Source organism: Pituophis catenifer, unplaced genomic scaffold (genome assembly GCF_029215685.1).
Source record: "Pituophis catenifer annectens isolate HBS135680 unplaced genomic scaffold, rPitCat1.0.hap2 SCAF_4, whole genome shotgun sequence".
Taxonomy (NCBI): Eukaryota; Metazoa; Chordata; class Lepidosauria; order Squamata; family Colubridae; genus Pituophis; species Pituophis catenifer.
Genome location: NW_027256884.1, coordinates 41,904,662 through 41,922,047, shown reverse-complemented (window position 1 = coordinate 41,922,047; position 17,386 = coordinate 41,904,662). Strand labels below are relative to the sequence as shown.

At 32.8% G+C, this 17,386-nt stretch overlaps 1 protein-coding gene across 1 annotated transcript in view; it reads left to right on the top strand.

The window, feature by feature from the left end:
- The window catches only part of PRKX (protein kinase cAMP-dependent X-linked catalytic subunit), a 61,100-nt gene that overhangs the window by 16,289 nt on the left and 27,425 nt on the right, over window positions 1–17,386 (top strand). Inside the window, exons 2-3 of the mRNA XM_070942765.1 lie at window positions 13,428–13,596; window positions 16,633–16,896. Of these exons, the coding sequence (XP_070798866.1) occupies window positions 13,428–13,596; window positions 16,633–16,896 (433 nt within the window). The remainder of the gene's footprint in view (window positions 1–13,427; window positions 13,597–16,632; window positions 16,897–17,386) is intronic.

Genomic DNA, 17,386 nt, shown 5'->3' with positions numbered 1-17,386 from the left:
ATATCTGGGCTACAGTTTTTGTTTGTATGTTTGTTTGTTTGCTTTAATTTATATGCCGCCCCTCTCCGGAGACTCAGGGCAGCTTACAATACGTTAAGCAATAGCCTTCATACTTTTGTATATTTATACAAAGTCAGCTTATTGCCCCCACAATCTGGGTCCTTATTTTACCTATCTTTGAAAGGATGGAAGGCTGAGTCAACCTTGAGCCTGGTGAGATTTGAACTTGCAGTAATTGCAAGCAGCAGATGTTAATAACAGTGCTTTAGTCCACTGTGCTACCAAGGCTCATTGGTTAGGATATACAGTGTGATAATTAAGGAATATATATATTGTTTTCAAGTTAGTATGAATGGAAAGATACTTGGGTGACTCAAATTACATGAAGTGAGCAGTGTTGAGAAAATTAAACTGATAAAATGATGAGATCTATTGTAAGAAAAAGCCAAAATAGCAAATCATTTTTTTTACGAGAAATGGTGAGATTTCATTCTTTATGTAAGACCTACAACAGTTTGTTTAATGACCATTTAGTTACAAAGGCACTGAAAAAAGTGACTTATGTCCATTTTCACACTTATGACCATTGCAACATCCCCATGGTCACATGATCAAAATTTAGATGCTTGGCAACTGACTCATATTTATGACAGTTGAAGTGTCCCGAGTTCATGTGATCACCTTTTGCCACCTTCTGACAAGCAACTATGGGAAAACCAGATTCACCTAACAACTGTATTACTAACTTAACAACTGCAGTGATAAACTCAACAACTGTGGCAAGGAAAGTCATAAAATGGGGAAAAACTCATTTAACAACTGTCTTGCTTAGCAATATAAATTTTCACCTCAATTGTGGACATAAGTCGAGGACTACCTATAACTTAATCAAACATTATTGGCACAATGAATGGTAGTATACCTGGTATTTATATGACATGTCTTCTTACCAGAGTTTCCTGGAAACTGCAGCACCACATTAATGATAGCTCTATTTGTTTTTTAAAAGTGTATTCTGCAGTTATAGTGTTTTCTTCTCTATATGTAAAAAAAAAGTTTCCCTCTTCCACAAGTATGGCCCTTGAGGACAAACCTATTATCTAAGGTATGTGTTTTTAGAACTTTTATTTAACATTTAAATTTGAAACTAACCAATGATAAGACTCTTTTTTATCCTTCATATACATTTGTTGTTTTGATCCTTGTGACTTTGAAAAGTGTTCCCATGATTTTTTTTTTCCATAGTACATTCAATGTCATATTAGCTAATATATGTAGAATGACAAAAATAACATCACTGAATTTTACTCAGGGAAAAAATCATAATTCTATTCAGCCTTAGTATTGATAACAGTTATTGTTCAAACAACTTCACCAAAAATACCACTTAAAGCCAAGATTGCCAAACAGAGGCGTCATACTTTGATCTGTCATGAGAACTGACTCATTCAAAAAATCAATCATGCTGGCAGTGATCAGAGGAAAAAGGAGAAGGGGCTGCCTTAGTACCCACTGGTTAGACACTATAAAAGATGACACTGGAATGACCATGGCAGATCTGAAGAAGGCTGTGCGAGACACGGGGGCATGGAGAGTGCTGATTTATAGAGTGGCCAAAAGTCGGACACGACTGAATGGCTGACAACGTAATCCAAACCTATTGATTGCTTCATGTTGCCTACCCTTTAAGATTTATTATTTCCAAAGTATTTTATCTATTTTAATTCATATCGGTACATGTCTATATTGAAAAAGACTAAATCTTTTTTGATGTACAGAATGTGGAATGATGTGGTAATTTATATAACATACCATCAGCTATTTTCGCTATAAATTAGATTTTATATTTGTCTCTTACTTGACAAATGAAGCAATAAAGAGTTTCTAGTATGTTTAATGGGCATGCAGTGTAGCCAGCATACCCATTCAACAACCCATGTTGTTGAATTGTAGTTTGGTAATTTATTTCTTTGCTTTTTGCAGGCATTTGCTAGTTTTGAATATAAAGACAATACATTTTAAAAAGCTAATTTTGACTACCTAATTGCCATGGCTTATTTTTAAAAGCACTTGGTTTATTTGATTATTAAGTCAGATGGTTATGGGTATATAGTTATAAAGTACACATCTGCTTTTGAATTCACCTACAGTCCATGTAGTTACAGTTACATTCAATGTAATGTGAATAACCTTTCTTGGATGGCCATCTTACAGTCTTTATATTCTTTCTAGTCCAACAGCATGTGGGGTTAAAATTTTGTAAAGAAAGTCAGAATCCTGTCTTCCATTTATTTGTTTGTCTATTTTCTGGATAATTCTCTGAAATTGGAACAACTGGACCAATTTGGCATAGGAAGAATCTAGCAAAGAGTTTGAAAATGGGGCAGAAAGGAAGGTCCAAATGCATTCTATATGAAAAGCAGTTGGTCAGTAGCTCATTCTAAAACTTCAATCCTAACTGATCCACAGCACTGCTGTTTTAAAGGGCCAGGAAAGAATGTCAGAAACCAATTCTGCTTGCTTTTCCTAACTTAATAAAAAGGGCTCTCCATCTTAAAAATTTGTCAAACCTCAGCAAAAAAAAAAGATGTAAGTTTTTAAAATGCTATTTAAAAAGCATATTAAAGAGAAGGATCCTGCAACATGTCTTAAGATGTTCCAGTACAGGAAGTCCATTTAGTGACCACAATAGGGGCTGGAAACTCAGTTGCTAAGCAGAGCAATTGCAAAATCAAACTGTTTATGAATTTACTTCAACTTTTCTTTGCTTTATAGACTTGTGAAGGTTGTAAATGTAGGAATTAATCATAAAGGTTACCTTTTCATCACTGTCATAATTGCAAATAGTTGTTAAATGAGGCAGTTGCTAAATGAAGACTACTTGTACTGAAAATCAGTGAAGTTGTATAGTTTTCCACAGCCAATGTAGTCTATATGAACTTACAGGAATTAATTAAAAAACACACAAGTAAATATTTCAGAGAAGAGTCACATAATGTTTTTTTCTTTCAAAGTTTGTGGTTTGAATAGGCAGAAGTGGGAAAGATTTTTCCTGAACTTAACCCATTGGGTAATACTGCAGTACAGTGTAAACTCTGAAGTTAGTGAGAAAACGTGTTCCCATATTATAATAAGAATTGAACAAATTGCTGTGGAACTCTCTACAGGCGAAAAAACAACAAGCCAGATATTTCTGTTTTGCACAAAATGTTCATCATTGCCTTTTTCACCATTGCCTTTTTACCATTATTTTCCAGATAAGTTATGGACTGATAGAGAGTATTTTCAAAAATTGTAAACATTTGTGAGGAGGTTGACTATTTTTGTTTAAAAGTTATTGTACTTTTAAAAATAGTTTTCAGTCTGAAAATAATGTTTTGGAGATAAAAGACATAGTAGATTGATTTTGTGTGTGTGTAATGACTTGACAACAGTACTTTTTATGCATATGGACAGGGTGGATTTGATTTAAATCACTAGTCAGTAAGGCTTGATTTAAATCATAGGTTTCTACATAAAGACTAATTCTTGCTGGTATAACTTTAATATGCAAGTAGATGAAGATTTTTAGAATAACAACTTTTCATATTAGTTTTTTTATCCCCAGTTTAATAGGTTAATCATTCATATTTGGACAACTTTTCTGTTGTACTTTAGGAAGGAGAAAAATAATCATTACCTTAATAATAACAATTTAAATAGATTTATTCAACTGAAAAAATAACATTACAGCATATGTTATTTGCTTAAACAAACATCCATGTTTGTTAACTAATTTGGCTAAACAATATATATATATTTTAAGAAACTTAGACTGTCAGCCCAGCCTACACATGAAAAACTTAAATACCGTTCTCTGTAGCTCACTCGTCATCTTCATCTTCTTCTTTGTTCATAATCTGGAAAAGAAAAACAAGCTTTCCTGCTTTATCGGGTCCCAAATGATTTCTTAATTTAGAATGAATGAGTTCAAAGGAAGAGAATATTCTTTCAATGCCTGCAGAAGAAGCTACTGCTGTTAAAAGTGAAATCATTACTTGAACAGTCTCTAAATCCAAGTGCTTAAGTGACTTCTACCAGTTCACTGGTGTGACTTTCTTTAAAATATCTTCAGCAAACATATATTTCTTGAATGGTTCCCCCTTAGCTTTGAAGTTTATTATAGTTGTCATTACAGATGGATGATTGCTGGATACCCATGTCATAGCTAACTCCTCTTCCTCAGCACTTAAGTTTTGACCCTGATACTGGATATTGACAATATTTGCCAAAAAATGAGCTGGAGACAGTACTTGTCCCATTCGTTTTTTTAATGCTTGTAATTTAATTCTGTCCATGTGTAGTTCTGTTTTTAAGTGTTCACTCAGTTCCTTCCAAATTTCAACAGCATCAGCAATAAAACAGCTATTTTTCTGTATTTTGTTTAAAGCGTCAGAGATAGGTTTCAGGATGCTCAGCGTATGTTCAACATTTCTCTTAAGCCCAATGTTGAGGATTTTGGCCGTGACAGTGCCATCTATTTTATCTCAATTTTCTTCACAAACTGTCATCAGAATAGGCCAGTTCTTGATATACTACTCAAATTCCATCTAACATCTTGTGGGAGTGTTAGCTTGGTTCCACCCATCCTTTTCAGAGCTGCTGCAGCAAAATGATTGTTACGGAAGTATTTAGCAATTTCAACAACATTAGCCTTTATTTCTGGAACACTTAAGTCTTTGGCTAAGAGGTGCAGCAAATGAGCACTGCAACCATATGTTATTAGCTTTGTATTCCCTTCCTGCTCTTCTAAATTTCTTCTCATCTTGGATACATTCGCAGCATTGTCTGTGACCAAACTGTGTACTAGACATTTGAATTTTTGTTCACATGTTATTATAGCTTTTACTGCCACTTCTTGTAAGTATTCTGTTGTGTGTGCATTTCCTGACGTATCAATTGTTTGTGCAAGGAAGACTTTCCCTTCTTCTGTTGTTATGCAAGCATATACAATAAGATCATTGTGGACATTACTCCACCCATCAATATTTAGGTTAACGATTCTACAGTCCAGAGCTGTTGCACATTGGTCCATTTCTCTGTCATACACTTTATCCAGCAGTTTCCCTGCAACATCTGCTCTGCTGGGAGGACTGTATCCTGGTCTCAGTGACTGGACCATATTAATGAAATGTGGGTTCTCAGTCAGACGGAAAGAAGAGTTCGTTGCATAAACAAACTGGGCAATTTTTTCATCAATTAACTCTTTTTCTAATCTGTTAGTTTTTATCACAAACTTATCTATGGTGGTTCCAGGAGGGAAGGGTTTTTTCTTTCTTTTAGGTGATAGTGATATGTGGCTGTGGGTGTCTGATGATGATGATGCTAATGAAGCACTATCCTGAATGGATAACTCTGAAACTGTAGAACAGGAAGATGGTGATCTTGAAGGTGGATAGTTTCCAGAATCCATGAATTCCCCTAAACAAAAAAGTCAATGCTGTTATTTTATTGTTTATACAATTTCTGCTTATGGTACACAGCACTGCCCCAAAAGGAATATTTGCTTTTCTTCATAACTGTACCAAGTGACAGTAACGTGCAGTAATAATAAGAAATATAATTTTTCTCAAACATGACAGTTCAAGGAAGTCTTTAGAAATATGATTCAATAAAAATGTTTACCAACCTGAAGATCCTGCCTGTTCAGATGTGTTTCTTTGGTCATCTTCATCACAGCACTTCTCATGATGTTGCCTCATTCGGGCCACCAGGCCTTGCATTTCTTTGTTACAATGTTTGCAGTTTGCACGCATGCCTGCCTTACCAATAGGTAAAGGAACTTCATTAAAATATTGCCAAACTGGGTCTCTTTTATGGCCTGCTGCCATTATAGGTTTTTTCCTCCAAGGAAAGAATGTGATAAACCTCAGGTTATACACACAAAAAGATCCAAAGACTTGTCTGTCTGTGGCTGTGCAGTATTGTGCTCAGAAAGTTTCACTTTCATTTTGTACTGCTTGTCTGCTTGCCCCTAGCTCTTCACACTTAGTTTCACTTTTTTCTTGTGCAGATCTATTCCACTCCAAACAATCAGAAAAATATTGTTTCTATTCTATTCATTGAACTTCTTGAAACTTAGTACTGAAGGGGTTGATTCTGTATTCATAGGTTTGTAGAACAATAGGATTAAGGTCTTTTTCTCAATTCTGTTCATGTTATAACATTTTTGCTGTGAAGAAGAGGCATGTGATCTCTGCTGAGTCAAATTCAGTTTTGAGAACTACAAAAGTAAACCAAGCATCTGTGATAATATCTTGTAGGCAGAGAAACTGCCCAATAATCTTACAAAAACCTCTGGAAGAGCATGACATTGTGAATGGATTAATGGAATTTATTTACCAAAAAAATTAAACATATACAGCCTTATTCTACATAATTAAAAAACTAATCTTTATTTCATGATGGAATAACTTTTGGATGGTAATATATTTTCCTCAAAAAGCATTTTATTTAAAAAAATCCGATTTAAATCAAAAAAATCCGATTTAAATCAAAAAAATCTGATTTTTTTTATTTTTTTAAAAAAAATCATTGATTTTTATCCACCCTGCATATGGATGATATATAATAAAGTTTAAAATGAAAGAAAAATTATGTATAGGCAATGTATACTGGTTTTTTAAATTTAGTCCCATGTTTCTGTTATACAAATATATCTAGATCGCGTCTTCATATCATCCATTTAGTTTTTATCATTACATTGATCTGAATTTTCTATTTGGATATCTGAAATCATTTGAATAATCTGAATTAGATTAGTTTTCAGATTAGAAATATATTCGTGATTTCAAAGTGTTGATTCCAAGTTGTCTAATTAAAGTATTAAATGAAGTCTCATTTTGATTTGAAAACTTATTTTCCATAGTGTTGTCTTTGAGTCACCTTCAGACTGAATATTTATGCAGTTCTAATCACTACTTAGAACATAATTTGTTTCTTTTATGTATTATGATATAAAAACTAATTAGGATTGCTTGGTATAGTAAAGCAGAATTATCTTGTTTATTGTTAAGGAGCATATTGGCTTTATAGATGGTATATGGAATAGGACTGTGTAAGCATTCAAAAGATGTAGGCCACAAATTGCTGTACCTTAAAATCAGCATCTCTCTTCAAAGCATAAAGGATTATTATTTGAAATGCTCCTATCAAGCTTTAGTAGGTTTATACATTTAGTCATTGGAAGACAGCTTTTGAAGAAGTTTAAGGAGTCCTCCAAAAGATACAGCAGTTTTTAATATTTTGATGACAGGTGCTTCACTTGCAGTAACATGTTTTGTGAAATGCCTCTTGGATGCTTTGTAAAGCTTAGTAGGGAAACATCCAGTTTGAATAAAAATAATTTTTTAAAAAAACGGTATGTTGGATGTGGTGCTTCATTTCAGTCTACTTGGAAACACATTTTTTACACACACATACACACGTGAATAGCAGAATATACCATATTTTCCGGCGTATAAGACGACTTTTTAACACATGAAAACCTTCTCAAAAGTCAGGGGTCGTCTTATATGCCAGGTGTCGTTCTCCTGTAACCAGGCAGACCAGCCCGAAAGGCTCTGACGAGCCTTAAATGGCTCTGGCGATCCAAGGTCTGACAATCCCAGCTGAGTTGCCTGCTAATCAGCTTGGATCGCCATAGCCATGTAAAAGGAAAAAAGTTTTTCCTTTTACATGGCTCTGGCGATCCAAGCTCTGACAATCCCAGCTGAGTTGCCTGCTAATCAGGCAACTCATCTGGGATCGCCAGAGTCATGTAAAAGGAATGGCTCTAGCGATCCAAGCTCTGACGATCTCAGCTGAGTTGCCTGCTAATCAGGCAACTCAACTTGGATCGCCAGAGCCATGTAAAAAGAAAAAAGTTTATCCCCTCCAGCTTGCTTACCTTAGCTGCTAGTCGCAACGCTTGCCTTGATCCAATGCATCAGCAAGCAACTCCCTGCCTGCAATCAAGCAGGCAGGGAGTTGTGGACTTCAACTCCCAGAATTCCTCAGCCAGCAAAGCAAAGCTGGCTGAGGAATTCTGGAAGTTGAAGTCTACAAGTCTTAAAGTTGCCAAGGTTGGAGACCCCTGTTCTATTGGGTAAGTTTTTTCCCCCTTTGGCAGCTTTAAAAAAAATAGTTAATTGGGGTTTTTTTTTAGTTGTTCTTTTTTAGACCTAGCCATTTAAAGTTTAGGAAGTTTTAAATTTAGCTTTCATATAAAAATAAAAATAAAATAAAATATTTGTGCAGCTTTCTGAGATTTAGTGTGTTTCTGTAGTGTTTCACTCTAACTACACAAACACACAAAATCTCACAAAGCTGTATGTGGAATTTTGTGTGTGAAAAGTGTGAAAGTTGTTTTTTTGGGCTTTTTGTGGCTGTGTGAGGTTCCTGCTTGTTGCAGGGGCCATTTTGGGTCTAGCACAGCTGCTTTTACATTGTGGGTGAGCCAGTTGATGTTTTTTAATTTTTATTTGGTGTGCGTTGGAAGAGGGTAGTCTTATACGGTGAGTATAGCCCAAACCCTATATTTTAACAGGAAAAGTCGGGGGTCGTCTTATACGCCCAGTCGGATACACCGGAAAATACGGTACTTCAATTTTTAAAAAATCTTCAGCCACAATACCTATAAATATAATTTGAAATAAATGTTTTTAACAGTAACCTATTTTATGACTTGAAAAATCTTTTTTTTTTAATTTCCAAAATAGAAAGTGTAAATATTTTTATGGTAAGTGAAGCTATCAAAGTTTAAAGCAAGTGGACAGTATGGTTTGTTAATGGTGCTTGTTAACTTAAAGATATCTTACAGATATCTAAAATCTTCATTTTAACTTTCTGCAAAATAACAAACTGGTGCCCTGGCTGTGTAGCTGTAATATTGAGTTGTGGAAAAAGATTTTATATAGAATGAAACTTTCAATGTTAACAATCTATTGTGCACATCAACATTATCCATTTACCTGAAACTGCTATGGTATGTTTGATGTATACTCAGAATTTGCTATGATTGCAAAAATGCAAATGCTTGAGGCATTCAACAGCATACAATTAAAATCTCAACTTCGAAAGGTGTATGAGTGGCCACTCTTGTCTGCATCTATTGTCATCATAATAGCAACTTTGCCCTTGGCATATTTAATAAACTCTTTGATGTATTTTCTTTAGAGGAAAATAAGTTTATATACAATTAGCTTAATTGTAATCCTCAGGAAAAAATTAGTGCCACACAGAAACAAAAATGTGTTATATTGTTTTGTTTTGTTTTTTGGATGGTTGGTTTTGTCACTATTGGCTTAGACACATATTTTATGTCGTGCCTAACAACATTAACATAGTGTTGGCTTTTATTTAGAACTTAATACTGTCCTTGCTAAATCAGATCAAGATCCATATTAGAATTTTGAAGAAAATATAAAATCGGAGAAGAGCAAAGGGAGTAGTATGCAAATGAGTAAACAAGGATCTTATCATAGATATTATAATTTTACATTGTATCACTGTAAATAAATGAGTATTTTATATCCTTTAAAAAGCCTGAGAATCTCTTGTAATCAAAACATGGTTAGCACAGTATAAGTCATAAGATGAAACTGAATATTTACAATAAATATTCACAATTCCACAAATCACAGAATTGCAATAATTCTGTTTTTTCCTCTTCCACACATATAACTACAGGTAGCCCTCGATTTATGACCACAATTGAACCCAGCATTTCTGTTGTTAAGTGAGACATTTGTTAAGTGAGTTCTGCCCCGTTTTACGATCTTTCTTGCCATAGTTGTTAAGTGAATTGTAGCAGTACTTAAGTTACTAACACAGTTGTTAAGTGAATCTGGCTTTCCTATTGACTTTGCTTGTTAGAAACTCACAAAAGAGGATCGCATGATCTTAGTACACAGCAATTGTTATAAATATGAACCATTGGCCAAGCGTATGAATTTTGATTATATGATCATGGGGATGCTGCATGGGTTGTAAGTATGGAAAAACTATCATAAGTCACTTTTTACAGTGACATTATAACTTTGAACAGTCACTAAACGAACTGTTATAAGTCGAGGACTACCTGTACATGCACATGTGAAGGTCTTCTTGTGTGTCCGTATTATCCCAAGCATAATCTGATACTACCCTGAGGATAGCAAAACTGACTTTTAGATAAAAGTCTAAAAAAGGATTTATTGTCATGCTGCATATGGTGCTACAGGCAATCAGTGAGAAAAATTGACTTTCCCTTTTGCAAAGCAGGAATGTCATACTTGAATAGTTTTGCCTAAGATACTTCCAAATAGTGAAGCCAAAAGATAAATATTATATATTTATGTATAAATAAACTTTGGGTTTTACACAGGAAAGCTAAAAGTATGTTTGACCTGTCTTTCATCAATGACCTTTGCTTTTTACAATGCTTCTAGTAGCCGAATTCAGATACTTTTTTTGTATTGTGTTCCTTAGTTTCATATTTCTCAGCTGTTAAAGTGCTGTAGCTCTTTTATATTTTTTAGCTGCTGTAGTGTTGTATTTGTAATAACTTCTTTTTAGCAATTGCTAGCCAGACTATATTATTAAAAATGGTATTCTTTAATCTTGAAATCCATTGCATTCATTTTATTACAAAGATTTTTATGTTGCTTCAGTCATTTTGATTCCAAGCAGTTTGCAAGAAGCAAAATACAAATACTATAATCATAACAAATAAACAAAACATCAAAAGCATAATTCTATCACCATCAACCTCATCATGATTTAAAATATTATGTTCCAGTTAAACTACAAATTTATTGCATTGATAAAAATAGTATTGCTGTGTAAGCCCACCTTGAAAACAAGATTGTTTACTAGTATGTTATGCAATGTAACAACAGTGTTAAGGGATTTAATCACATGTAAAATTTCCCAAGGTGGTTAAATGACATTGTTGAGTAGGTTAATAGGCATTTTCTAGAAACTGTTTACAATTTCTAGGTTAACTTCACAGCACTATAATTCAAACGTAGTAAAATAAGCAATTGTTGTCAATTAAATTTGCATTTAGAAAGTTTTTGATTATTGTATGTCTTTGCTGATATCAGTCTGTCTCTAATAATTTATATAAGAACATCTTTAGTAATGCTTCATATAGGAATTTATATTGGATTTTTTTCATTTAAAATTCCTGAAAATTCTGCTACAGTAATTTGTTATAATGTGCAGGTAATTGTTCTATCATCTGAATTTATTTAATATCTTTTGAAGAGAATGGCTTATAAATTCATACATAAGTGGAGTAGAAGATGATTTTTTTCCTTTTTAGCCTTTATATATTTACCTCAGGGAAGATTTTGTCCTTTGCTTCTGGACTTACAAATTTTATCTAGCTGTTCTAAAAAACAGGATATGTGTCAAATGATTATAATCACTAATTTAAATTGTATGTTGGACATAATAATTTTCAAAAAGCAACTGTATTAGAGGGCTTTTACTGTTTGTGGATTAAAAAATAATTGGTATGAGTTTAAAATCTAAAAACGAAACAAACTGTGCTGCTTTATGGGGAAAATGATGTGTAAACAGCAATAGTACCATGTTGTCAGCTACCAAATGATCTCTACAGAATTTGTTAACACTTTAGAAAGTCTTGTAATTGATTGGTACTATCTAAGCTTTCTTTCAAATTTGTAAAAAAGTTTATATATATATATATATATATATATATATATATATATATATATATATATATATATATATATGATTTTAAAAATGTGTATTTAAGGTAGATAAGCTAACAGATATTTTAATATGAAGTTGGGGGTTGCTAAATGTAAGAATTGAATATGATGGAAGTAAAAGGTATGCAGATAAATGGATATTTTAGCAAATAGTTGAACATTGAGCAAGGAATAAGAGATAAAGATATGTGATGTTTTCTTACATGATTAATACTTTTTTTTTACATTACAGGATATTAGATGTGAGTTTGTGTACTAATCTCATGTGACTGAAAACTCAAGCGTTTTACTGCAAATGCTATGTTCTTGTATCCAACCATTACAATTTAAACATAAATAAAAACCCATCTCCCCTACCCAATAATCAAATAAATATATGAATTTCTGTCCCATACTAAATACTAAAATGCTAAAAAGGATGATACATTTAAAGTGTGCAGATGCTGGAATATAGTAGATGGGATATTGTCTACTATAAGCAATGAATGTACAAGACTGATCCTTTGCTACATGGTAATAAAACCATAGTTGGAAACAGGAAAAGGGTGGAAATAGACTGAATGCAATGGGAATGGAATACTTAAGTAATGTGGGTACTAAAACATAAATAAGTGAAATGAGTGTTCTATGTGGATTGCATACAAAGTGAATGACCATTGAGGTGTTTTGAGCATGAATGAGGATCAAATCATAATAAAATATATGAAGAAAGAGTGAAAGGAAAGAGATAGCCAAAAAAGATGATGTTGGGTGAACTTTAGATCCTCAGAAAAAGAAAAGCAGCAAATTCAAGAAATAAAATATGAATTATATTTGTTATATAGATGCGAAGAAAAGTATGAATGGCTATAGTGAATGGTATTGATGCAAATGAGGTCTAGGTAGATTTTTTTTCCTCTCATTTCCTGAGTTCAGGGAAGTTCTGAGTTTGTTTCAGTATTTTCATTAATATCATTCATTGGTGCTAGCCACTAACAGATCTGATGAATCTATTCTGAGTTACTACATCATCTTAAACTGTATATTCACAAAAATAGAACAAATATTGTGTGATTGAAGTGACTTTAAATAACATCAAACAAAGGAAAACATTTCTAAAATACATGACTAGAACACATTGTGTACAGTACTTATTTACCATTGTGCAAATAGTCCCTACAAAGATTACCTCGGCAGTTATATTAACACAGGAAGTTTTATTGCTAACAATAAGAGTGATTTGGCAGAACTATCCAAATGACGAATATTCCTATGATCAAACCTAAACAATAAAACAGAATGATCATGCTTTTTGAAGGCAATGGCCATTATAGTCTTAAATATCTTGAGAGTGTCAGGTGATAGTTCATAAGGTAGAAGGGCTGCTTCAGAGAGTTCCAGCCCTTGTTAATAGTCACATTATAGAAAAGAGCCTTAAATAGCCTTTTATTTACCTTTTTACCATGATTTAAGTAGAAGTGAATCAGCCAGCAGAGCTGATGTGGCTACCTGTTTATCTTCTTTCTTTTTAAACACTGAACTTTGTGTCAGTGAAGCTCAAGCAATACAAAAATGTTTGAGACTTATCAGCTGATTTAGGTTGGTCTTTTCTTCTTACAGTATATATGTTTCATTATGAAGTGTAACCAATTTTTATTTATATATTTATATATCTCATTGACTTTTTTTTTTCTTTCTGATTTTCAGGGACAGGCACTTTTGGGCGGGTTCACCTGGTGAGAGAGAAGGCTGCTAAATGCTACTTCGCATTGAAAGTAATGAGCATTCCAGATGTTATTCGGCTAAAACAAGAACAACATGTACACAATGAGAAATCTGTTTTGAAAGAAGTGAATCATCCATTTCTGATCAGATTGTAAGCTTCATCTTCTTAGTTCAATCACAATCAGTTGTAGCAGTCAAAATCTTTGGGAGACAAATTTTCAAATTTTTATTTCCATATTTAACAGTAGCAAGGAAGCCTATTGCATAAGAAAAATGAAATATATACATTATAAACACTTTGTCTATGTTTGCTTTTCCAAAAAGGTGTGATATGTGGTTTTTACAGCATTGCTCAGGATTGACTATCCTTTAGAATACAGTAATTGTTATAGTTGTATATAATGTATATATTTAAGCACTTTTCATGGATAAATAGGTGTGTGTATGAATGCATATACATATGCATATATATGGTATGTTTCTAAAAAATATCTTCCTTTTTTATGCATTCAGCTTGCTTTTTGACATAATTTTACTATGGCATAAATCTTGATATTATTCCTAGGAGAGGTTCAAAAATTTTCCTGCCTGAAGCGAGAAGGAGGTTTTCTGTGTCTCCAGTTTTAGCTCTGAAACATTTTTTAAAATTCTGTAAACATCTCAAGTCGTTAAATGGGTTCTGTAGAACAAAAGTAGAATCTGTAAATACCACTTTTCCCTTTTTTACAAGAAGAATATCCACAGGATAATTCTACTTGTATAATTTTTGGATGGAAACCAAGAATGATTTCTCTCTAGTAGACTTTTGTGACAGTGGACAGTACAATTATTCCTTTTTTTTAGATAAGTTTTAGATAAATTCCTTAATTTAGATAAAAAAGAGTACATGAATGAAAGTTCATGTTTTCAGTAAGTAAAATTACTCCCATTTTGAATGTGTTTTCACATTCTTGCACTCTTACACATAGCAGTTTTGTGTAAGAGTTGGTACTTTTCTTCATTAGAAGGAAATAATTTAGAGATTCTTTTAAGCTTAAATGAGGACCCAGATTTTGGGGGCAATAAGCTGACTTTGTATAAATATACAAAAGTATGAAAGCTATTGCTTAACGCATTGTAAGCTGCCCTGAGTCGCCGGAGAAGGGCGGCATATAAATTAAAGCAAAAAAAAAAAAAAAAAGCTTCAGGGGAAAATGGTTACACATTCTGTGTTTTAATAAAGTATTTGCTAATAAATGCATTGTGTTGACAGTGCACAAAATACAATTCCCTCTGTCTGAAACTACAGGAAATCTGTTTCTGTATATGGCTCATTACTTTTTTAAAAATATCTTGTGGTAATGGGTGGAGTAATGCATACTACCGGAAATGTCAGAATTTCACAAGTTAAACTATAAACAGAGGACTTATAAGTATATATTGCAAAAGTAATTTCAACATAACAAGATTATATCCTGATAAGATGAAACTGACAAAGAGAACAAAGGATAGCAAGCACAGTTAAAAATGCATTTCTTGCCTACCAGTAATGACTCTGAGAAATAAACATGTAAAACTGATGGCAGAATTAATTTTTGTACATGTTATATTTCCTCCTCAATCATTTTTCCCCAAATTATTCAAGTATTAATTCATTGTTAAAAAGTGAGTAAAGGGAAGAAATAGAAGTACACAGGGATAATAAATTTATTGGACTATTTCCAAGAGTAGTTTTATGCTAATGCAGGATCTGGCAAGCTGTGGCCATTTGGATCTTGTCATCTATGGTGATTAACTGTGTTGATCCAATGCTGAAACTTGGATCTAAACATTTCTAAAACCTATGGAACTACTACTCCTGTCTATTGTTTGTCCATATCTTTAGGCAAAACAAACCTTATTTTTTTTGTCTTGAACATTTTCTGAAATAGGTAATATTTTAAAGATGGAAACAAAAGGAAATGATAGCTAAAAAAGCTGCAAATGTCCTCTTGTTGTTGTTGTTTTCGTTCTTTAATAAATATACAATGGGATCTACCCAAGGAAGGACAGCTTTGTATAAACAACATCTATGGTAGATAAATTTAGCCAAACTAAATCTCAAAATGGTATAAAATATTCTGAACAACTTTTCATAGTAGAGAATGTACTTTATTTTCTTGCTAGAACATTTCATTTTTAATTGTTCCAGTTGTATAAGTGGAATTGGGAAATCCTGCATCAAAAATAAAAGCAAAAATAATACAAAAAATCAGAAGCAAAAATTTAAAACATAACAAATTTATAAAACATGACAAATATAAAATAAATTGGATATAGAAATCATGACCAACGGGTTTGAACTTGGTAGCATTCTTGTATGGATAACTTGCTTTCCTAGCAGAATATATGGTGTTACATTCCTGCTAAGATTCTTTAGAGAGTAAATAACATTTTAATGTGATGGATCTGTCCTCAATGGAAGACTGATCCTTATGATTATTTTTTACTATATCGTGTGAAACTGAACTTCAGGGTTTTTTCCCCCTTTAGCTGAAACTCTTATTCAGAGCTTCATATATTTAAAAGTTTGTAAAGCATATTTTTACTCATTTGTTTAACTGGGTTGTCTTTATCTAGTCTTACGACTTGTGTGGAGAACAGATCATATTTTAGGTCAAATTTATGCAGCAATATTCAACATTCAAATGGTTCACAACTTTTAAGCAACACTATAAATATACAGAAAATTTCATATAGGAAATGCATATGAAATTTTAATACACGTGGAGAAATTCATGTATTTCAGTTCATCTATGTCCTCAGCTTGGGAACTGTATCATTTACAGCAGGTTTTGACCCACTCAGCAACTTTGTATTTCATTTAATTCTTCTTGTTTGTTCTCTGGTAATTGTACTTCAACCTTGATGCAGAATCACAGAGACTTGGTGAATTAAGCATCTATCTTTGTAAATTAATCTTTAAAAATTGCAGTAATTATGTTTCTCTACTTGGCTTCAGACTTCTTTGCTCCTTTGCCTATAAGTGTGTGGGACTCCTTTTCAAGATCAAGCTGGAATGTTTCTGTCAACATTTAGTCATATTATGAGTAAATCCAGTGGCTTTATTGGAGGCAGTTTCAGGTTTTTAAATAATTTTTGTTGTTTTACTAATATGCTGATTTTTTAAAAAAATTCTAAACAACTGAATGTGCTTTTATTATTACAGGTATTGGACTAATCACGATGATCGATTTCTATATATGTTGATGGAATATGTACCTGGAGGTGAACTTTTTAGCTATCTACGCAATATGGGACGTTTTAATAACAGCACTGGACTATTTTACTCTGCAGAGATAATTTGTGCAATAGAATACCTCCATTCAAAAGAAATTGTTTACAGAGACTTAAAACCAGAAAATATTTTATTAGACAAAGAGGGGCATATCAAACTCACAGACTTTGGCTTTGCTAAAAAGCTTGTTGATAGGTAAGTTATTATATGTTATATTATATGTTATATTATATGATATGTTAACTTTGACTTTTTTCTAGGGAAAAATGGAAAAATGGGTAGAGAAAATGATTTTTTTCATCACACTGACAGCATTTAACCTTCCTAAGATTCCTAGCACACATTAATTAATTGATTATATGCTGTCAAGTCAGTATCATTACTTAACCTGATCCTTCAAGTATTCCAGTGCTGCACCCATCATATTGTAACAGTGCATCTATCCAGCTACTTGTAATCCTCCTCTTTTGTTTCCTGTAACACACATACATAATTAAAAATATTCAAGCAATATTTTTCCAAATGCATAAAAGGAAAAAAAAAGCTTTACTAGCATAAAAGTGTGATAAACTGAATTATATCAAAACTTTAAATTTATTTAAATGGCCTTGGAGAATTTTGATCATACACCAACACTTTTGTGTTGTAACAAAACATTGAAAAGAAAGCCAAACACCATGAAGGC